This window comes from Capricornis sumatraensis, chromosome 10 (genome assembly GCF_032405125.1).
Source record: "Capricornis sumatraensis isolate serow.1 chromosome 10, serow.2, whole genome shotgun sequence".
Taxonomy (NCBI): domain Eukaryota; kingdom Metazoa; phylum Chordata; class Mammalia; order Artiodactyla; family Bovidae; genus Capricornis; species Capricornis sumatraensis.
In genome coordinates this window covers 40,593,311-40,617,224 of record NC_091078.1, presented here as the reverse complement: position 1 = coordinate 40,617,224, position 23,914 = coordinate 40,593,311, and the positions used below count along the sequence as shown (strand labels likewise).

The following is a 23,914-nucleotide window of genomic DNA, read 5'->3' as shown; positions in this document are numbered from 1 at the left end:
ATATTCATTTAAAAAGTTTCATGGAGTATTGGATCTTGGTGATTATCACCATTTATAAATCAGTTGCACAAATGTTTAAAGTACTTGATCTGATCCTCTTCATCCTTTTCTTGTTGTGAATTCACTAATAGGAGAGAGAACTGTATAATTCAGACATACTCTAAAATTAGCGGAAAGACAAAGTCAAAGTTTGATTCATATTTGTAGAAGTAAGTGGAAGTTGCTTTCTGTCAAAGAGCTGATTCCATTGTGCTCAGGTCAGTTCAGTAGTACGAAATGAGTTCATTTGGTATCTGTTCAATATATGTTCAGTTTTAGTCTGAATATTTATCGTTTCAGCACTTGTTTTTCAGAAATGTCAACTTGTGGTTGTTGAAATGTCTTAATAATTAGTAAGAGAAAGTGCCTGCATATATCAGTTAAAGTTGAAGATAACGTTATTATAAGCTAAAGTGATAGAATAGTTTTATGAAGAGTCATGGTATCTTCTGAAAGGAGATACATTTCTATCCTTATAATTTATTATTTACTATCAGGGATTTATTTGATTTTTAAATTAATAGCACACATAACTAAAAAGGCTGTATGAATTCCGTTTATGTTGTCAGTCCGCACAGCCTTGCATATGACAAATTTGGGAGGATTGGGAGAGAAGATCAGAGGTAATGATAGGAAGAAAGGTAAAGTGAGAGTTAAACAAGCCTCTAGAAGAAAACATGTGAGAATGTCTTTATGACCTTGTAGTAGGAAAGATTTATTTTTTAAATGATAGAAGAAAGTATTAACTATTAAAGGAAAATTGGATCAATTGAATTTTGTTAAAATTAAGAAATTGTCTTTATCAAAAGACATCATTAAGGAAGCAAAAAGGCAAATTGAAGTCTGAGAGATGATGTTTAAATATATACTTTAGATAGAGAACTCATATAGAATATGTGGAGAATTCCTACAAATCAATAAGAAGTCAATTTTAAAAATGGACAAAAAAAGTTGAATAGGGGCCTCAGAATGAGAATAATCAGATGACTATGAATATTCATGAAAAAGTGCTCAGCATCATTATTCACTAGAGTAGTGTAGAGTGAAACCAAATGAGGTACCATTCAGTCACCAGCATAACTAAATTGTAAATACTGACCATGCCATTAAAAAAACGGTTTGGCAGCATCTAGCCAAAAACCTGCATCTACCATGTGATTGCTTGTGGCTACGTACCCGAGAAAAGTGAGGAGTATATCACCAAAAAACGTGTGCAGGAGACCTCAGAACAGCAATAATCATAATATCCCAAAAGTAAAAGATCAGCAGGTCAGTGGGTAGGTACATTGTGGTGTAGTTGTCCAATGTAGTACTATGTAGCATTAGAAAAGGGTAAAGGTGTGCAGCATCAAATACGAATTTCTCATTCTGTTGGACAAAATAAGCAGACACAAAAGAGTATCTAACTGTATAATTCCATTTATGTGAAGTTCAGAAAGAGGCATAATTAATCTAGAGATGTTGATTTGCTTCATTTGGCCCAGTAGGTTATGTGGTAGGTCCTTCGTTTATCAATGAGTAAAATATAAGGAAAGGCTTTAAATAAGAGCAAGGACCATATGGATAGTGACACACAGAATGTTACTTAAGAAGTCATGCTTGGCTTTTAGAACAAAACCGAGGAATGGGGAAGAAAGGCAAAGGGGACATTCATTGAATCAGTAGAGTGTTTCTTAAATCAGGAAGGAAGCACTAACTCTTGGAAAAAGTTTAGTTAGGGCTTTAGTGAGATGGAAGGAATCTTTCTTCAGATATTCCCACTTCACTATCACTGAGGATTACGAATTATTAAATCATAGTCATAGGATTATGAATTGTATGAGGATTAGTGCTTATAAGCACTGTATTTCATTTAGGGCTTTCCTAGTGGCTGCCCACAATGTGGGAGACCTGGGTTCAGTCCCTGGGTTGGGAAGATTCCCTGGAGGAGGGCATGGCAACTTCCTCCAGTATTCTTTCTTGGAGAATCCCGTGGATAGAGGAGTCTGGTGGGCCATAGTTCATGGGGTCACAAAGACTCAGACACGACTGAGTGATTAAGTACATATTCCATTTAAGACGTTTGTTTAGATTTGTACGTTTTGAGATTACTCATGAATTAAATATTTGAGGATTCTTTGTATCTCACTTTTATTTAGGAAGTCTTTAAAGTAAAATGAGGTTCTTTAAATTGATGCAATAGAGATTTATTTCCTTAAAGTTAAGGAATAAAACAGTCAAGAGAAGCGTCTGGGACTTAAAAATTTGCTCATAGATATTTTACTTGATAAAATAAGTTTATTTATAATTAGAGTAGCAGTAACAATGTGATGCTTATGAATAGCTTGCTGCTTGTAATTGTTAAATGCTTGTTTTGGTGTTACTCCAAATAGTTGTTCTTTTGACTTGAAGATAAAACAATTCTGGCATTGAACTAAAGGAGTTCCGTGCTTTTCCTCATTAAGAATAGTGCTAATGGCACGCAGAGCATTTCCCTAAGGGATACTTGTGTTAGCTCAAACATTGAGTATCCTACTAATAATTGAACAACAACAAAAAGTTAGGTCTGTTTTCTACACATTTCTTATCAGAGTACATTACAGATTGTCCCAAGGGATTGTTAAACAAATGACAAATAATTAGTTACTTGAAATAAATCACTTAAAACTTTTTGATGCCCTATCATATTTTTAGTGTTTTTTTTTTTTCCTCTTGTTGAAAAATTAACAGTTGGGGGAAATGCCCTCCATCTCAAAGAAAAAAATATTTTTTTGGTTTAATTTATATCATTGTGATAATATTGAAAATTGTCATTTAATTTTGAGACATCCTAGTGCAGAAAACTTAAGTTCAGACACTAACTAATATTTTAATTCTCTTATCCGAGAATGTGAATGATGGGTTGAGTGAGTGTTTTGGGCCAGCTACAGATATTTTTTAAAACTGTTGTTCTTTATATATTAAATATTTATGTTTATGTGACCTTGGCAGTATCCCTGACACATAAATATTTTTACCACTTTATAAGTGGGGAAATTGAGACTTACAAGAGTTAGGCAACTTGTTCAAAGTTATAAGCTAGTAAGTGGTACCACTGCTTGCTTATTGTGTGGATTTAATTTACCTGTTGAACTTTAGAACCTTATCCCAACTAAAGGCTTTATATTGCTTAAATTTCTCTTTGCCCAAATATGAAGGTTTTTCTTAAATAATCCAGGACACATTATAACTCTTGTGTTGCTCTTTTTTTCCTCCATAGCACTTAACAACTTTGGCATAATCTCTAATCTCCTTATTTATTATGTTTCTTTATTGTTTCTCTTCCTCTACTAGAATGTGGCCTCTGTTAAGTCTCTACAGAAAGTTTTTTGTTATTGTTAACTGGTGTATCCTAGACACTTAATAGCTATTTGATAAATGTTGACAGAATGAAGAGCAAAAGTATTTTAAAAGGGCTTTTTTGTTCTTGTTGTTCAGCCAAATCTTTTATCTAATGATTTGCTTTTGCAGATTTTTGTTTGACTGTTTTTTGTTGCTTCCAAAAGGAAGCATGTTTCCAGGGGCTGTTGCTTAGATATAATACAAAAATAGGATCAATATTAATCTTTACAGACATTATAAAGCTCATATCAGTACAGAAAAATTTGATATCATTTCAGTATATTAGCACAGTTGAGACAGCTTAGTGAAAAAGTGAACATGAAGACATAAAGATCTGCAAGCCTTCGGAATAAATAATGGAAGAATTTAGTGAAGGGAAAAAGATATAGCTAAACATTGAATTTTTCTTTTTGTGAGATTTTGTACACAGAGATGTTAGTTCAGGTGCTTTACCGGAACTAATGGAAATGAAGCTTCCCATTCATTCACAGGAAACAAATGAATAAACTTACGATATTTTGGTGGCTTAACAAAATAGGAATCATTTCTTTCTCATTTGAAGTCCAGGCTTTGCGATGGTGGTTTGAGTGCGCTCTGCCTACTTAGTCATTCATAGACCCAGGATCTTGGGGCTCTGACATTACCAGTTTGTGGTTTCCAAGATGAGCCAGGATATCAACATACAGCTGACAGGTTGTGGAAAGGATAAGTACAGAGTCATGCCTGAGGTTTTTATGGGCCAGCTCTTGAAATGGCATCCATCACTACTGCCCACATTTTATTGGCCAGTTACATGTCCACACCTAACTTCAAGGAAGAATGGGAAATATGGTCTCTGTGCCAAAGGCAGGGAAATATGTTTGATGGATAGTTAATTTTTCTCTGCCCAGTTCAATAATTCGATGTCCATTTGGTTTAGTGGGAAATCCAGGCATATGCATTTTGATAGATTTATGTTTTTTTCTGCATGTATTTTAATTTGCTTTGAAAGCATTCATTTGCCTGATGTGAAAATAATTTTAAAACTGAAAGAGATGTTGGAAGACATCTTGTGCTACCACTTCATTTTGTAAATGAGCTTAGAGGTGGTATTGGAATTGGAATCTGACTTGTTTATCTACCCTGATAAATGTTTTATATTAACTCACTTTGCTAGTTAGTATTTGGTACTTTACACTGTAATTGTTTTCTGCAAAGCCAGCAGCTTTCATTTGATGATCTTAGATCCTATATCTGGTTGAAGACTCTCACTTCCTTTTGTTTTACATAGATAAAATATTTTAATAAAATATCAATAAATTTTATTAAATTTATTTAATAAAATATTTTAATTACACAGATTTAAAATATGTAGTTTAAATTTGCATTTAAACATGAAATGATTCAGGGTACATTTTTTGTGACTGCTTTGATTGCAATTAATTGTTTATATCATACTACAAACTTTTGTGGTGAATCCTGTAACTGTGAGAAAATCTGTCATAGGCATTTTCTGGGTCACAGAGACTGTTTATGAGCATTCTTTTAAGGTAAAGGTTGGATACACACTACTTAGACTGTCCCAAGTGTAGGCAGGTCTTTTTACCCAGTTTCTCTTTTTATCTCTGAACATTCTTACTGTTTTTCTGAAATCCTGTTTCATCAAGTTACTCTTGACATCTGTCAGTTGGTAAGGCTTGGGGTGGGAATGCTAAGTAGGAAGCATGGGTGAGACAACTTCTTACTCAGTTTGAACATACATGCACCAAGTCAGAGAGGTCCTTATTCTAACAATAGTGTCCCTTTAAGTAATTTATTATTACTTCTTAATATGATCAGGCACATTGAGCTAGGGTGGCATTTTGGAAGAATAATGGCCTCTAAACTATGAGCTAATACATTGGAAAGAAGACCAAAAAAACCATTGCTTTGTTTAAGGAAGTTTTAAATATTGTCTTATATAGTCAGCAAAAGCAAGACTTGGACCTGACTGTGGCTCAGATTATGAGCTCCTTATTGCAAAACTCAGGCTTAAATTGAAGAAAGTAGGAAAAACCACTGGACCATTCAGGAATGACTTAAATCAACTCCCTCATGATTATACAGTGGAGGTGACAAATAGATTCAAGGGATTAGATCTGGTAAACAAAGAGTGCCTAAAGAACTGTAGATGGAGGTTCATAACATTGTACAGGAGGCAGTGACCAGAACCATCCCTAAGTGAAAGAAATGTGAGAAAGCAGAGTGGTTGTCTGAGGAGGCTTTACACACAACTGAGGAAAGAAGAGAAGCAGAAGGCAAGGGAAAAAGGAAGAAATATACCCAACTGAATGCGAAGTTCTAGAGAATAGCATGGAGAGATAAGAAGGCCTTCTTTTTTAAATTTAATTTAATTTTATTTTTAATTACTTTACAATATTGTATTGGTTTTGCCATATATCAACATGAATCCGCCTCGGGTGTACACGTGTTCCTGAACCCCCCTCCCTAAGAAGGCCGCCTTAAATGAACAATGCATAGAAATAGAAGAAAACAATAGAATGGAAAAGACTAGAGATCTCTTCAAGAAAATCGGAGATAACAAGGGAATATTTCATGCAAGGATGGGCATGATAAAGGACAGAAATAGTAAGGATCTAACAAAAGCATAAGAGATTAAGAAGAGATGGCAAGAGTACACAGAACTATACAAAAAAAGTCTTAATGACCCTAATGTGTGCTCACTCATCTAGAGCTGGATATCGTGGAGTGTGTGAAGGCAAGTGGGCCCTGGGAAGCATTACTATGAGCAAACCTAGTGATGGAATTCCAGCTGAGCTATTTAAATCCTAAAAGATGATCCTGTTAAAGTGCTGCACTCAGGATATCATCAAATTTGGAAAACCCAGCAGTGGCCACAGAATGGAAAAGGTCAGTTTTCATTCCAGTCCCAAAGAAGGGCAATGCCAAGGAATGTTAAAACTACTGTACAGTTGCACTCATTCCTCATGCTAGTAAGGTTATGCTCAAAATCCTTCAAGCTAGACTTCAACAGTTCATAAACCAAGAACTTCAGATGTACAAGCTGAGTTTTTGAAGAGGCAGAGGAACCAGAGATCAAATTGCCAACATGCATTGGATCATGGAGAAGAAAAGGGAGTTGCAGAAAAACATCTCCTTCATTGACTGAAGCCTTTGACTGTGTGGATCACAGCACACTGTGGAGAATTCATTAAGAAATGAGAGTACCAGACCACCTTACCTGTCCACTGAGCAGCCTGTATGTGGGTCAAGAAGCATCATTGAGAATCGAACATGGAACAACTGACTGATTCCAAATTGGGAAAGGGGTGCATTAAGGCTGTATATTTTCTCCATGCTTATTTAACTTCTATGCACAGAGTGCAGCGTGTGAAATGCCAGTCTGGGTGAATTGCAAGCTGGAATCAAGATTGCCAGCAGAAATATCAACAACCTCAGATATGCAGATGATACCACCCTAATGATAGAACGTGGGAGAGAGTGAAAAGGAACTAAAGAGCCCCTTGATGAAGGTGAAAGAAGAGAGTGAAAAAGCTGGCTTAAAACAACATTCAAAAGGCTAAGATCATGGTATCCAGTCCCATTACTTAATGGCAAATAGATAGGGAAGAAGTAGGAATAGTGACAGATTTTATTTTCTTGAGCTCCAGAATCACTGCAGATGGTGACTACAGCCATGAAATTAAAAGACGCTTGCTACTTGGAAGGATAGCTATGACAAGCCTAGACAGCCTATTAAAAAACGGAGACATCACTTTGCTGATGGAGGTCCGTATAGTCAAAGGAATGGTTTTTCCGCTAGTCATGTATGGACGTGAGAGCTGGGGCATGAAGAAGGCTGAGCATCAAAGAATTGATGCTTTTGAATTGTGGTACTGGAAAGGACTTGAGAGTCCCATTGTCAGCAAGAAGATGAAACCTGTCAATCCTAAAGAAAATCTACCCTGAACACTCACTACTGAAGCTGAAGCTCCAAAAGAGCCTGATACTGAGAAAGATTGAAGGAAAAAGGGGAAGGGGACGGTAGAGGATGAAATAGTCAGATAGCGTCATCATCGACTCAGTGGACATGAATTTGAGCAAACTCTGAGAGAGAGTGGAGGAAAGAGGAGCCTGGCGGGCTGCAGTCCACGAGGTCACAGAGTCAGACACGACTTAGAGACTGAACGGTAGCAGCAACAACAGAATACTGTTCCAACAAAAGTTAATGCCCAGCATTCTTATTTTAGTAATTCCCACTGCAGTTTAATGCAGTAGTTACAGAGGGCTCTTGTACCAGACACTGACGTATTATTTCATATAAAACCTACAATGTAGGTAGATGTTTGTATTTTACAAATGAGGAAATTGAAGTGCAGCAACTTAATAGACTTCCCTTAGTTTATATACCTAGTAAGAGACCGGTCTGACTTCTGGACCTCAGATATCCTCACTTCAATTCTGCTTTCCCTTATGATTTTATCATATTTATTTGGGAGGAAGGCTGGAGGCAGGGAGGTGAGTCAGGAGGCTCTGGCAGTCATTCCTGGTGTGGAGTTAGGACATCTCCATTTTGTCTAAGCAGTGGGGAGGAAGAGGAACGGGCATGTTCTTAGAATATGGCCTTTTTAAAAAGTGCAAAAAAAGGGAATAAACTAGGAAAACCTTTAGGTTTCTGGTTTGGCCAGCTGGTTAAGCACGGATGTTATTAAGAGATGGAAGACAGATTGGGGTTTGGATGTGGTTAATGTGGCACCCGAGCAGTTCCCTAGTTGGTGTGGAGACTCGGGGCACAGTTAACAGCCCTGGAGGCATCAGTTATAACCTGTAGTTGAATGTACATACAAGGATAGCATGGTCCAGAGTAAGCGTAGAGAGAGAAGAAAGCCAAAGACTGCATACCTATGGAATCTTAACTGAAGGAAATAGAATGGAATATTTGATGGGCTAGGGTCCCAGTAGCAGAAGCCTGTCTCCTCAGGTTGCAGTAACAGGTTGTGAGGTCAGTTCAGGGAACCTTGGTTTGTGTGAGACACATTCAGGAGAGGGGAGCAGCTGTTTCCATGCAGAGGAAGGGGTCTGGGGAGGGGACTGCCCTGGGTCCTAGCAGACAACCAAAGGACACACACACCCAAGGGACATCATGTGCTTCTTTCCTTTTCTCCTCTGCTCTCTTCATCCTCCAGTGGTTAAAGAGAGTGAGCGATGAGAACGGAGCAGAGGTTTGATGACCAGTAGGGAGAGGTGGAAGCGGACATGGAGGCAGGCCTGTAAAGTCCCACATGGGCAGGATCCCCAGTCACCTAGAGACCATCATTTTAGTGGAAGAAGTCATGGGAAAAGTTTGGTGATGTTCCCAGTATCAGTCATGGCTCATTTAGCTGAAAGACAAGTCAAATGAAAGATCATGCCAACAACATCTGAAAATCAAGAAATGACTGAAGAATTATCAGGATGGTTTGATGGATTGTTTATGATGGATCTTAAATCACTTGGGAAGCAGGTTTTATAATACGTGTATTTTAATATTTTAAGGGAATAAAAGAATATATTTAAAATTCTAGGTTTATATTGATTGGTAATAATTTATATTCCTGTTAAAATATTTTGACTATCACTCCAAGGGACAAGTGAGTTGAAAGTGCTGACAAGAGTTGTTTCAGGGAGTATTATAGCGATTGCAATAGGAGAAGAGTGTGATCCTCTCCCAGGGTCCCAGAGTCAGCTCTAGGGGATTCAGAAGCTCTCCAGATTGCTGTCAACTTTTCTGCTCATTCAGGTTTGCTTTTAACAGATAAACTTTACTCAGTGAGGTGAAGGAGAGAAAGAGACTTTACTGCAAAACAGACCTGGGCTGCTTTGTTGGGGAACTGTAACAGCTGCTGCATGGAGTGCTTTGAAAATTAAATGGTATATGTTCGTGGAAAGCATTTCTTACTCTGGGACAAAACTGTTAACAAAAGTTGTTTCTCTTCCCCGTGGAATTTAGCAGAATTAATCTGTAATAGTATGCTAAATCCTAAAATTTAATTTCATTTTAGGTAAAAACTCAGTAATACCGATTTGCCTAACATGCACTCTTCAGTGCTAAAGTAAAAGCCTTGCTCAGATAGACAAAAATCCCAGTTAGTGGATTTGCATTTGTTTTACTGTTGGTAGTACATATTTATTATCTGTATACAAGTTACATGTTTAAGAATACATTTTTTTAGCAGAGTGGCCTGTGAATCAAACCTAGATGTGATTTTAACATTTCAGTAATCTGGTAAAGGTAACTTTTGAAAAAATTCAGGTTGTATTCTTTAAAATAGCTATAAATGCCATTTTAAAGACTGAGATATAATTTATGTATCATAAAATTAACCTTTTTAAATTGTACAGTTCAGTGATCTTTAGCATAACCACAAGGTTGTGCAGCTATTACCACTAGCTAATACCAGAATATTTTCATCATCCCTAAAGGACACCCCTTACCCATTGGCAGTCATTCCCCATCTCCCTTCCCTCACCCCAAGAGAAGCACTAATCTGCTTTCTGTCTACATGGATTTGCTTGTTCTAGACATCTCATAGAGACAGAATCATACAGTGTGTGGCCTTCTGTGTCTGAATTCCTCACTTAGCATAATGTTTCAAGGTTAATCTATGTCATTGCTTCTATCAGCACTTTGTTTTTTAATGGCTGAATAGTATTTCATTGTGCATATATACTACATTTTGTCTATCCATTCATTAGTTTTTGGACATTTGGGTTGTTTCTGCTTATGATTATTGTTAATGATACTGTTATGAATGTTCGTACAAGTCTTTGTGTGAACATGTGCTTTCAGTTCTCTTGGGTATATACCTAAGAGGAATTGCTGGGTCAAATGTCAGACAGTGTTCTATAATACTAGAAGCTTGGAAAGAAAGTTGAGATTTGTAGTTATGAGTTATGATGAAATCACTGTATGATTTTTGATGGAGATTTGGGCAGAATGTATATTGCTTAAATATTAAAGAATAAATAAAAATAATCAGAAGTCTTTCATTGGGTCTCCTTGTACATGTTCTCATAGAAAAAGATGGAAAATAACAAATTACATAAAAGCAACCTACAGACTTCTCTCTTACAGCTGATTTTGTAAATAATTCTAATTGGATTTCATCCAAGGCAGAAGCAGAAGGGGAAGGCATTGTTTGATAGAACATGGCAGTAGATTGAAAATTTTCACCTTGGGGATTATTCACTGGAAATAGCGGATGTCCTTTTCATCAAGTTGAAACATAACTTGTTTAAACATCCTTTTACCTAGATGTGACCAAAAATGCTTTCAGTGTTTGGGGCCAGATGTCCTTGAACTTTCTCTATGGTATATATTGAAACCTAATTTCTATGGAGTAGAAGTTGGTCCCCTTTATCTCTGAGGTGACTTAATCAAACACACCACAAGAACAACTTAAATAAACTTTAGATAAACTTGAAAATGTAATATTTGACAGCCACCCACCTTAATAGAGATTAATACCACAGATGAATTTTTAGGGCTCTTATTCCATATCCTTTTTTTCCTGTATGAAAATAAATCAGATAAGCCCTGTAATTCTGAACTTCATCAGTTTAAACTCTATAAGTTTGTAAGAATGTGTCTTTCTTAGTGGACTTAAATCCAAAGTACTATAGATAAAGGACAATTAGATAGTTCTAAACATTTGAATACCAAATACCAATATTTTTGTCAAAACACTTGAGTTTCATAAAGTTATTGAGGAGGAACAGTCCTATTATAAATTGCATTAGAAGCAGTTTACTAAGCATTTGAGTCAGTTTTGTATATGAAGTACTGTCTTGGGGAATGGAGAAAGGAGCAGAGTTGTATCAAAGGGATGATTCTTGCCTTCATAGTTCTAGGGTGTAAAACAGGTGATCATGCAAAGCCTACTGAAGCATTTAATTGAAGTATAAACTTTATGTAGTAGGTTTGAAGAAATGAGTGCTACCTTGATTAGAATGTATCAGAACATTTAAACTCTTTTTACAGGTAGAAAAAGATTTGAGAGAGAGCAACATAGGCACAGACTAGCACAGAATTGTGAAAGAATATAGTATCAGAGACGAGAGAACAGGTAAATGAAGCTTGGAGAAAAACTGACCTAGGGGTTTAGTGGGGAAAATGAGAAAAAATGAGTATGTTTTACATGGAGTTGAATAAGGTAAAGTGAGAAGGGCTTGAATTTACTCCTTCAGTGGTCTGAGTGAATTTCTAGCCACAGTTTGTTCATCCATAAAGTAAGGATAGTAATACAGCCATGTAAAGTTACAGTGAGCTTTGAAAAGCTGGATGTGTCAACTACCAGATGCATTATCTTACATTGACACTCGACTTAGACACTACCAATATTTTTTTTATATATTTTAAAAAATTGTTGGAGACTTCTGAGTATATACCCAAAAGAATTGGAAGCGGGAATCGAGCAGATATTTGTACACTCATCATCATATTAGTGTTAGTCACCATACCTGAAAGGCGGAAGCAACCCAGGTGTCCATCGATGGGTGAATAGATAAAATTCGGTGTATTCGTGCAGTGGAGTATTGTTTGGCCTTATAAATTGGAAAGGAAGGGCATTCTGACACATGCTACAATACGGGTAGATGCTCCGTGAGATGAGCCAGTCTCAGAGGGACAAGTACCATTTGTTGGCTAGTTGCTCAGGCGCATCCAACTCTGTTGCGACCCCATAAACTGTAGTCTGCCAGGCTCCTCTGTTCATAGGATTTCCCAGGCAAGAATACTAATGTAGGTAGCCATTTCCTTCTCTAGGGGATCTTCCTGACCCAGGGATCAAATCTACGTCTCCTACCTTGGCAGGCAGATTCTTTACTACTGAGCCACCAGGGAAGTCCGACAGATACCATATGATTCCATTTATATGAGGTACCCAGAGGAGCTGAATTCATAGAGACAAAGTAGAATACTGGTTGTTAGAGGCTGAAGGAGAGGGAATGAGAAGTCATTTAATGGGCATAGAGATTCAGTTTTTTGTTTTTGTTTGTGTGTGTGTATTTTGAGAGTCCAAACCATGTGACTTTGTGGGCTCTTAATTCACTGACCAGAGGTCGAACCTGAGCCCTCAGTATTGAAAACATGGAATCCTAACCACTGGACCTCCAGGGAATGCCCAGTGGTGGGAATTGGTTGCAGAGCAAAGTCAGTGCACTTAATGCAGCACACCTGTACACTTAAAAATGGTTGAAACGTTTAATTTTATGTTCTTTACCCTGTTTGGTGAATTATATTTTTTATGTGCATTTATTCATAAAATTGCAAAATTTTAGCAACATCATTCAGGGAAGTGCTTTGTTCCAGAAGCAAATGGCATTCCTGTTCAGTTGCCACATAATTTGGTTTCACTAAGATGAATTCTTATTGATATTTCAACAGGAAGAATAGTTCATACCAGTCTTAATTTGAGAAGTACCACAAAGATCATGGTATCTAGTACTTTTGTTTTATAGTTGAGACATAGTCCTGGAAGTTGGTTGTACTTAGTTGATTTTATTAACTACAAATCATTTTTTAAAATACATTCATTAAAATAATTTTCCATGATTTGAGTTGGCTCGTGGATAAAATAATTCTACAACTAATGAATTCAGCCAGATACCTGTTTCTATTCATAAAGAAGTGATGTTCTACCAATATGTTCTCCTGTAGTTAGTATCTTTTTTAAAGTTCATTCAGTATTAGGAATGGTATTAAAAATATTAATTTGCTTTTTCACACTTGTTTTCTTTTCTTTTTAAAAATTCTTATTCCTCTCCCACTGCTGAACTTTGAAACTTGAAATTATTTCTCTTCAGTTATGCAGGCCATTTCACCTCTGTGGTTCTTGCCCTCAGTTGAGCTCCACTTCTCCCCTTGCACATCCAAACACTCCTGAAACATTTACTCTGGGATGCCCTTCTTAAGCATTGTGGTAGATAGGTCCTGGAATTTCAGTCTTTCCTTGAACAGAATCAAATTCCTGGACATAATTTTCCCCCAGTGATCTCTGTAACAGACTATCTCAGTGTAACAGTATTTCCTCTAGGATGATTTAAACCACCTTACCTAGAGAGCCAAGGTGGTAAGAGTTCTTGTGATGTTAAGTCACAAGTTTCTCCTGTTTCCGTCTGTCTTTATAATCATAGTGTATATATTGTGTTTTAATTTTTATTTATTTATTGTATTTTGTGCTCTTTTCTGACATGCACATTTTCCTATTTATTAACTGTCCCTGTAAAACATTTTAAATTTTAAATTACAGAATAGGTTTTCAAAAATGGATCGACCTCATTTAACTCTATTTTTGTACCTGTTATATCAGGCACAGAGGGGAAGTAGTGAACAAGGTCGTCATGGTATTGCCCTTCTAGCAAGGGATGGAAGTGGACATTTGTTACAGATTGTCACATTATTTAAATATCACAGCCCTGACTAGTGCCACAGAGGAAGGGCTCATGGCACCAGGACAGCACATAACAAGGCCGTGGCTTAGAATATGGTGGCGTCAGGCAGTTTCTTCAGAGGTGCTATTTGGTGGAACGTGGAAGGATTAGTACATGGGGTTGAAAAAGAGGAGAGCATGGAATGAAGGCTGAGGGAGCAGCATACAAAATCCCCTGAAGTCAGAGAGGGCACAGTGTGGGCGAGGAGCTGAAAAACAGTCGAGCACAGAGTCCAGGAGAGACGACAGAAATATGTGCCTAAGTTATGTGCACACTCGGTTATGTGAGCATTCTGTCTCACCGGACACACCATTCCCGAAAGTCTCCAGGGAAGCAGAATCAATAGGACTCAGGAGGTAGAGGGATGGGGCAGGTAGGTAGTAATTTATTTTAAGGGCTTGACTCTCATGATTTGGGGGCTAGCAGCTATGAAATTTGTAGAGCAGGCCAGCAGGCTGGAATTTATTTAAAGAATTGATGCTGCAGTCTTGAATCTGAAATCTGCGAGCTGGAAACTTAGGCAGCGTTTCTCTACCATAGTTTTGGGCAGAATTACTTAGTTGGCAATCCTCATGCTTCGTTCTTAAGGTCTTCAGCTGGTTGGATGGGTGTTCCCTCCACCCCCACCCCTCACCATTTTGGAGGGTTGTCTGCTTTACCTAGAGTCTTGATTTAAATGTTAATCACATCTTGAGAGTACTTTCACACCCACATTTAACAGGTGTTTGGCCTGAGCACCAGATGAACCATCACATAGTATTACCGTGAGAGAGCAGAGACGAGACTGGTTCAGTGTAAGTGATAACCTCTCTTCTGACTGATTTCCTCTACCTTGAACTACACACTGGAATTTGTACCCTGTCTGTCAAATCAGCTTGAGATTATAGGCGTGTAGATAAAGTCATCCTTCACCTATAGGCTTACACTGGCTTATACCCATTAAACTGAGATAACACTTGCTTGATGAAATCACTGAGCCTTAAGCATAAAGCCCCAGGGAAGCTTGCTTGCACCACCTTCAATTGATAGAATCTTACATGACGAGAACTTTGTATTTGCAGCATTTAAAATACTATTTTTGTTCAACATGGCCCTGAAATGTAAGCCAACTTTAGGAATTTGGGGGCAAGATTATGCCTAGAAATACTGAAGAAGTAGGAAAATTCAGAGAGTGTTACTCAAACAATGTACTTTTGTTAAAGGATTTGTATGGATTTACGTATCCATCTTTGAAATGTATAACTACATGAGTATAGTTATATACTATATAAATGTATAACTACCTGCCCATAGCATGAGTTGATGTAAATGGGGGTTGAAATTAAGCAGGTGCTTATCAACCATGTTAATGATTTTCCTCTGTATTCTAAGAGCCATGGAAAGCTATTTAGGCTTTAAGCAGGGTGGTGATGTGGTCATTATTATTAAACTGTTATTAATTATAGTTATTAAATAGGCAAAAAAAGACTATTTACAAGACTATTAAAAAGTCTGTGGTGTGAGAATGGATGAGAAAGGGGGGGAAAAATAGATGACGGTAAGGCCAGGATCCTCTTAGAATTGGCAAAACAAAGATGGCTAGGTTTAGAAGGAATATTGTGAATTCATTGTTGATTATGTTGATTTTTGAAGTCCCTCTGATGGGATTGTCAAATATGCGTTTGGATATATGTGGTTCTAAACCAGAGATGTAACGTTGGGAGATGGCAGCATTAATTGAAGCCAAGTATAGCTAATTTGTTGGAGAAGGAAATGGCAACCCTCTCTAGTGTTCTTGCCTGGAGAATCCCAGGGACGGCAGAGCCTGGTGGGCTGCTGTCTGTGGGGTCACATAGAGATAGACACGACTGAAGTGATTTAGCATAGGTAATTTGAGAGCGTAGGACTGGCAGAGACTAAGAAGACATGGCCAGAGAGGTAGAAGAAAGGGGAACTAGGAAAAGATGCAGTAAAAGGGGCCAACGGGAAGCTTGTTTAAGCGAGGGGAAAAGTGGTCAAAATGCTGAGTGCTGCTACATAATTAAGACTGAAAAAATGTCCATTAGATTTATTAACTGGCATAATTTTAAGTTAGAGCTGTTTTGGCCTAGAGATGTGCTCAAGCTGGAATGAAGTAGGCTGAGAAGTGTGAGATGTGGTTATTAAGAAGCTACTTTAAGAAATTTAACTGTGGAGGGGAGTAGAGATACCGGGCAGTAGTTGGGAGGAAAGATACGGCCTGTGGATGGGAGAGATCTGAGTGAGTGTAAATGTTGACGGCATCCAGTAAAGAACATCAAGTGGAAAACCTCAAATAAGGAAGGAAGCATCTGTGTTAAGGTTCCTGCTAGGACTGCATCTTCATCCTGAGGACAGGCACCTTGGCTGGCTTGTCACGACGGAACACCTGTCTACAGGAGCACTAGGGGTGAAGGAGATAGAGTACCAGTATTTATTTTTCTTAAGTTCCTATTGTAGTCATCAGTGTCCAAACAGGAAACAGAAAGCGCATTGTTGTTCAGTCGCTAAGTTGTGTCCGACTTTTATTTCTGAACTTATTTTCCTCTTCCTATTTTTTACAATAAAGCCTTCGAAAAGAAGACCAAGTTTCTTAAACTGACAGTAATGATAATAATTTTAAGAAACACTTTTTTCCCTGTGAGTATTACCTTATAGATGAAGACATAATAAAATAATGCTGGAAAGTATGGGTATAGAATTTGGTTGTTTTAAAACACTTGAAAAAGTATAGCAGTATTTTTGACCTTTACTGACCTCTAATTCAGAGTGGACTCTGTAGGATTTACATCTGGTGCAACTGGTATTATTACTCATTAGCTTTAAAAAAAAAAATTCAACTACTGAAGCAGAAAGGATTTAATTTGAAGTATGAGGAAAATGTTATTTTGAATTTTGACACTTTAACCTTCATTATTTACAGTGTTTTGGGTTTTTGACCTAGGAACATTTTAAGGAAGAGCCAGATTATCTTTTAATTTTATCTCATGTGATTGTCTATTTTTGCCGCTTAAGGGAACAAAAACTAACCTGTATAAGTTCTGTTAAAACCTACCAGAATTTTGGTAATAGCCCTTTCTTAAATTCTTTAAAAAAAGTATTTTTCTGAAAATCTTTGCCCTTTCTCTATAGGAGAGGGTAGATTTTTAAGACTAATGGACTCATGAAATACAAGGAAGACTCTGAACACATTTCTGTGTGAGCCATCTTAAGTCCAGTCACAGGAATGTTTGCTGAGTGCAGTGCCAGTCCCCACCAGCTATCCCCAGGTGGTGTGTTCTCAGAGTCGAATCTAGGGCTGATGGAATAGATAACCGTCGAGCTTCTGTTGAGCTAGATGATGATTAGTTTGAAGTTCGTTACTGTGAGATTCTTACTAATTTAGTGGTTGTTCCTGAGTAATTTTCCTGTTGGTTTTTCAGGACTGCAGGAATATGTGGAGGCTGTCTCTTTTCAACACTTCATCAAAACACGATCACTTATCAGTATGGATGAAATTAATAAACAGTTGATTTTTTCAACAGAAGACAATGGGAAAGAAAATAAGACTGTAAGAATTTAAAATCATATTTCACATTTATTACATAGTTTACACAGCAGTGTGATGATTGTAGGGGATTCATTGGCTTATAATGCAAAGAATATTGAGATGAAAATGTTCTTTCTAAAGTGTGGTTCCATAGATTCCCAACTAGGGAAATGGTCTTTCTAAATACATTAGTTAGTGGCTCAACACCTGTGGGTAGGTGGGGGGAACAGCACCCATTTATGTAAGCGTTATGGAGCGGTCATTGTGTAAGCCCACTCTTAGTTTCCTGTGTATCTGCTAGTGCCCTGTATAAATACTATCTCATTCAATCCTTCTATTAAACTTACGAGGTAAGAATTACTACCCTCATTTCACATACGGCTTTTACAGAGTCTAAGTGACTTTTCAAGCCCTAGTCACGCACGTGTGCAGCCGACTTGGGAGCCAGGTGTCCTGAACCCAAAGCCAGGAGCGCCCTCGCCACTCTCCCAGTGTTTCTCACAGTGGGCCACGGGGCCCTGTGCCAGGCATCTACCTCAAAGGGGTGTTTTAAAGGATTTGAGTTAGAGACTTTAAACTAGGTAGCATACAGCACATGCCACATAGGTGCTCGGTAGTTAGCCAATGTAATAAGGGCCAATGTAATATGATACAGTGAGAGATGTTGATTTAATCACTGAGTTCATAATGCTTGTATCTGAAATAGTGTAACTCAACTTTTAAACAAGTACTGTTTTTTTCCCCTGAGTTTCAAGATATAATATTCAGGCCATGAGATAAAATTTTGAGTATTAGATAGTCTCCTAAGATATTAATACACTTAAAGGTACAGTTAAACAGTTTTTTTTCTTTTATTTTTCATCAGTTTCTCTTTCATTATTATTTTAAAAAATCAGGTAGGCAGAAAGTGGAAGAAGGTATGGAAATCATATTTTCTTGAATGTTAATAAAATATTAATACTGAAAAGTGAGATAAGTTGGTACGACAGGTGTAGCTTACTTCAAGGAAACCATATATTTTCTCAGTTTTAAAAATTATGTGAATTTTATTGAGGAAATTCATCTTGAGAAGTAAAATTCTTTCATATTTTTAGTTCATTTAGTAAAGATTGAATTACAGAAGGAAGTAAGGGGCGCCTATGTGACCCTGCTTCTTAAATACATTAGGCAAATTATGATACTTTCCTTTCGATTCTCTGTAATTCAGAATGGAAGCATCAAGGGCAAGAAAGTAAAGAGAAATGGGAGTAAATGCTCTATTCTGAGGATTTATGTAGTAAATTATTCTAAGATTAGGATGTCATAATCATACACATGTGTCTTCTCAAAATGTTAAGACCACATTCATAAATAATATTTCCTTTCAGTGCTAGAGATTCATCTTGGTGCTAAAAATTCTGGAAATCCAATAGGGGAAGGTATTTTGCTCTGACTTGCATATTGAGAGTAGTGTCAAACCATTTAATTCTTTAAAACTTCTTCCGAAAAATTCAAATGCACAAGAAAAGTGGAGAGAATAGTAATACATGACCTGGAGTCAATAATTGTTAATATTTTGTCTTATTTGCTTCATCTAAATGTTTTTTGCTCAATTAGTTTTAAGTTATAGGTATCCTGATATTTTTCCCCTAAATACTTCAAGTCCATTGTGAAAAATTGCATTTTAAGTAATTTTATTTTCCCTGGTTTCTAATATATATTATCAGTAAAGCAGAATTTATTTCCTTGACAGTTTGTTGATTTTTTTAACATGCTTTTTTCTTCAAAATCAACTTTTTAGTTATATTCAGGGAACTCCTTCTAATGATGGAAACAAAGAACAGTAATGTTTTCTTAAGCAAAAATTATTTGTATAAATGACTTATAAATACACCAGCCACTTCCCCACCCCCCCACCACTCCCACCATAATCTGTTCTTTCCAAAAAGATGTCAGTCTCTTGACAGTTAATAGAAATGAAATATAGCAGGTCAGGCTAATTGGGGAGCTGACTTTGGATACTTACCAAGTTCTAACCATTAACTAGTGATACTACCTGCAGTGTTTCTGGGACCTCATTTCTTATACTCCATATTGAGAAGATTGGAACATATGGTCTCTGAAAAGTCCCAACAGTGTTAGGAGTCATGTCCTGGATACAAAGCCACCAGAATCATCTATAAGACCTAAATTTGACTCTGTCATTTGCTCACTTAATTCTTAATGTCTCTATTACCTGTAGGTAAAGTTCCAGTTTCTTACTGTGGCTTTCTCCCCTTGCTCTATCCCTTGTTCTGTCTTTCTAGACTCATCCTATACTACTTCTTACTTGAAATTTTACTCTAAAGAAATACCACACTAGTTCCTCAAGGACACAGCACAATTCTCATCTGCATTCTGTTGCAGTTCCTTCTGCCTGAAATGTCCTTCAATATAATTGCAGCCCACCTAAGTCTCATCAGACTTTTAATAACAGTTCAGACATCTCCTCTTTCAGAAAGAATCCGTTAGAGAGAAGTTGATGTGGAGAGAGGAGATTGGTGTGGTGACGGTAATGGTGATAGCAGCTAACATTTATTGAGTATTTACTTTGTGTTGGGCACTATGCCAAGAACTTGGTAAATGTTATCTCATCCTTAAAAATAAACCTCTGAGGTAGGTACTGTTATCCCATTTTACAGATGAGGAAACTGAGGTTTAGAGAGATGAAATAACTTGCCCAAGGGCATACACCTTATGAAGCAAGGTCCTGGAAGAGGTGGGAGGAGATGGGTCAAGGTCATTTGGAAGAGTTAACCTCAAACAAGAGGAGGGACAACTCATCATCTGAGACTGAAGGATAGAAGGTAAAGATGGATGTGGACATAAATAAGTTTTTTTGTTTTGTTTTGTTTTGTTTTTAGGGATAAGGTAATTAAGAGAGCTTATGCCAGGGGATCTGGCAAATAACCAAGCCAGTGAAAGGAGGCAAGATTGTTTACTGAGAGTGAAGAGGTTTGGGATTGAGTAAGGGGCTGAGGAGAAAAGTAGTGAAGGTTTGAAATAGTGTTCAAAGAGACGGGTGAGAGCCATCTAAGAAATAAGTGAAAGGATTGGTGAGTAATTTGTAGTGGTACAAACGCTATACAGTTGTGATCATTATTATTATTTTTTAGCCTAGTGGTACTCAGTACTTGAATAAAGCACTAACAAGAATAGTTTTTAATACTGATTCAGGGTGTGTTTTTGCTGGGCAGGTGCAGTAGAAAAATAGGAGTCTGAGGAAACTGAGGAGGATATAGCAAGAGAGTGTTAAATCATGATGGTCAGTGCTGAGTGGGGACAGAGAGGCCAGAAAGGGACTAAGTGACTGAGAAAATCATGACTGGATCATAAACCTGGAGGGCTTTATGATTTGCCATTTAAATATGTAAGTCATTGTCATGGGATGAAGTCATTGGGCCTTAGGAATATTTTATATGTCAAGTGAAGTTGGCAATGGTTGATTTTATAATGATACAATATTAGATTTCAGAATTATCTTGAAGTCGTAAATTCAACTCCTTGCTGAGGGCATGAGTTCTTCTTATAACATCTTGAAAGGTCATTTAACAAAATGGATCATTTTATTTAGAGAAGATTAGTATAATTGACTTGCTGTTGATTTTGTACCTTATATGTATACATAGTCACTCTTTTTCACAGTGTATTTTCTTTGTGTGTGTGTGTGTTTATTTTTTTTTTTTACCAGCCTTCCTCTGATGCACAGGATAAGCAGTGCGGTACTTGGAGACTGAAAATCACGCCTGTTGATTACCTTCTGGGAGTGGCTGATTTAACTGGAGAGTTGATGCGAATGTGTATTAACAGTGTCGGGAATGGGGACATTGACACTCCCTTTGAAGTGAGCCAGTTTTTACGTCAGGTGTATGATGGGTTTTCATTCATTGGCAATACTGGACCTTATGAGGTTTCAAAGAAGCTGTATACTTTGAAACAAAGTCTGGCCAAAGTGGAGAATGCTTGTTATGCCTTGAAAGTCAGAGGGTCAGAAATTCCAAAACATATGCTGGCAGATGTCTTTTCAGTTAAGACAGAAATGATTGATCAAGAGGAAGGCATTTCTTAGGATAACATTACTCAGTTGTTTTTCTCTTAAGAACTCCTAAGAGAGACCAATTTGTAAGACTGTTATTTAGTATATCATTTGACTTTATTGTGGCTTTAGAAATGTTTTCAGTTGTACTTGTTTTAAATTGTATACAGGCTGTACATAAAATTACCAAAATGAATCATTTCTTATATCTTACTCATGAAAATTTGCTTACAGATGTGTTTGCATATATGCCTATTTGAATTTTTATTGGCTAAACTTTGTCATTTATCTTTGTTAAATGTGAACATGCTTCAGAGTGCACTTTCTGCCATACCTGTTTTAATTTACTTTGTGTGAATTTTGGAGTGGTAATATTTAGTGGAAGACATTTATAGTTTAAGTTGGTGATTTTTTTAATATATAGAAAGATTTCTTAGTTACACATCTGGACTTGAGTTTCCTGTTTAAATTTCTTGGTAATATTGTGCCAAGCCTCCAAAATAGGTTTATTCCATAGAATTAGAATTAAAATTATTATTAATGTACTTTAATTCTATGAGGTATTGTAGTGAGAATTCATACTATATTCTGGCTAATTTTAGGTCATTTTGAATCCATATGAAACAGCCTTCCAGAAAAATTGACAGGTACCCAGATGTTAGTTTCTACATTGAATTTTTGTCGTTTATCACAGAAAGTCTGATAGAGAATTGGCACTAACATTGTAATATTGTCACTAATGTTTGAGTTGAATTATATAATTGCACACACAACTGAAAAGCTAGTGATTATTTAGTAATTTTTCTTGTTATTATATTTCATTAGGCATGTTTGGAGGCTTTCCTATTCTGACATCTATAAGAAATTACATCTAAATAATCATAATGAAGTTTTGAAATCTTTGAAATATTAAGTTAACCCAAATCTTTATAGTTGTCCAGTTGTGTTAATTGATACATAAAAAGTTGCCAAAGAAGATTTATCACATACAATTCAGCAATAAGACAATTGTCAAACAGTTGGGAATAACAAGTAGTATCACTAGTAATAGAAGTAGCCTCACTAGTAATATTTAGAATTGGAATTTGCCTACTAAAATTAGTTATAGATTATTCCCTGTGGTGTGAAACTGACTTGAGCATGGCACTGTTGGCTGACAACTAGACATTTCCTTTTGGTTTTGTGAGTTTTGAGAGTCTGGATATTGGATTTTATTTTTGGAAAGATTAGCAGCTCTGTTTGCAAGGGCTTATTCTTAAGTGTAATTTTCCAAAAATTATCACCTAAAGGAAAATAAAATATATACATGCCTAATAGACTAGGTTTGTTTGTTGTTTATTCTGGTGGTAGTATGTATTTTTCGTTTCCCTGTTCAAAGATACTGAAATAGTTTTATTACATATTTTTGTTTCTTTTGCCACTTGAAGTTGATGAATATCTTATAGATGTTTAAAATTGAACTCTTTGAATAAAGTATTAAAATGTAATAGTTTAGCTTATTTTTTGATCAGTTGAGAAATACTTCATCAAACTGTTAAGAATTTTTAGCCTTAACAGGAAACTTGATACAGACTTGCTTAATATAGAGATTTATGATTTCTTAAAGTGGGTCCAGAGGTAGTGAGAGACAGGAAAGACATCCTTTCACCTCTCATTGACCCAAACTGGAGAATCCCACGGACAGAGGAGCTTGGCAGACTATATACGTCCATGGGGTTGCAAAGCGTTGGACGTGACTGAGCATGCATATCCCTTTAAACCAGCTAGTGGAAAGGAAGATGAGATCACTTTAATGTATCAAAGTGTCCATTATCTGAGAGAAGAGTGAACACAAGAAACTGAATTAGGGTGTTACCATCATAGGGGAAGGGGCAATGGCCTTTGGGTTCATAGTCAGCACTATCTGCTACAGGTGGATTGATGACATGGCTATTGATGCATTTCTACATTACATGTTATACTAACACAGTAGGTGTTAGGCCTGGATGGTAGAGGATCTCTAAATATATCCTGAATGTCTCTCAGTTTTAAAATGGTTGCCCTGATACCATCACCTGTGATAATGTTTTTCATCTTTATTATGAAAAGAAGCTGGTTCTAGGTAACATGGCAAGTTCCTGAAAAATTCTAAAATAAAATTGGGTTATTTCTCTCATAAGTAATTACTGCATGTATTAAATCAGTGTTTTTTCCATAATAAAGATTGCAGAACCCTAGGGCTTTTTGAAGGTGCCTCAAAGAAAGGTGTTATTTAAATGAGAGATTGGTGAAATGGATTAAAAAACTTAATCCAAACTCTCTGCTAACTACAAAAGACTCACTTTAGATTGAGACACACAAATAGATTAAAAGAATGGGAAAAGACATTCCATGGAAACAGTAACCAAGAGAGCTAAACAAATAGACTTCAGCACTTTTTTTGGCTAGAGACAAAGAACAGCATGGAATGGTAAAAGGCTCAATCCATTGGGAATATATAGCGATCA

The 23,914-nt window shown here is 36.8% G+C and overlaps 1 protein-coding gene across 2 annotated transcripts in view; it reads left to right on the top strand.

Moving 5' to 3' along the window:
• Positions 1-22,724, top strand: part of TSNAX (translin associated factor X) — a 34,093-nt gene extending 11,369 nt beyond the window's left edge. The window contains exons 5-6 of one of the 2 annotated variants that reach the window (XM_068982287.1): positions 17,268-17,395; positions 21,084-22,724. In XM_068982287.1, the coding sequence (XP_068838388.1) occupies positions 17,268-17,395; positions 21,084-21,461 (506 nt within the window). In that variant the 3' untranslated portion in view covers positions 21,462-22,724. Of the gene's footprint in view, positions 1-17,267; positions 17,396-20,034; positions 20,098-21,083 lie in introns of those variants that run through there. The other variant, XM_068982288.1, reaches the window with a different exon arrangement.
• Positions 22,725-23,914: the final 1,190 nt, after the last annotated feature.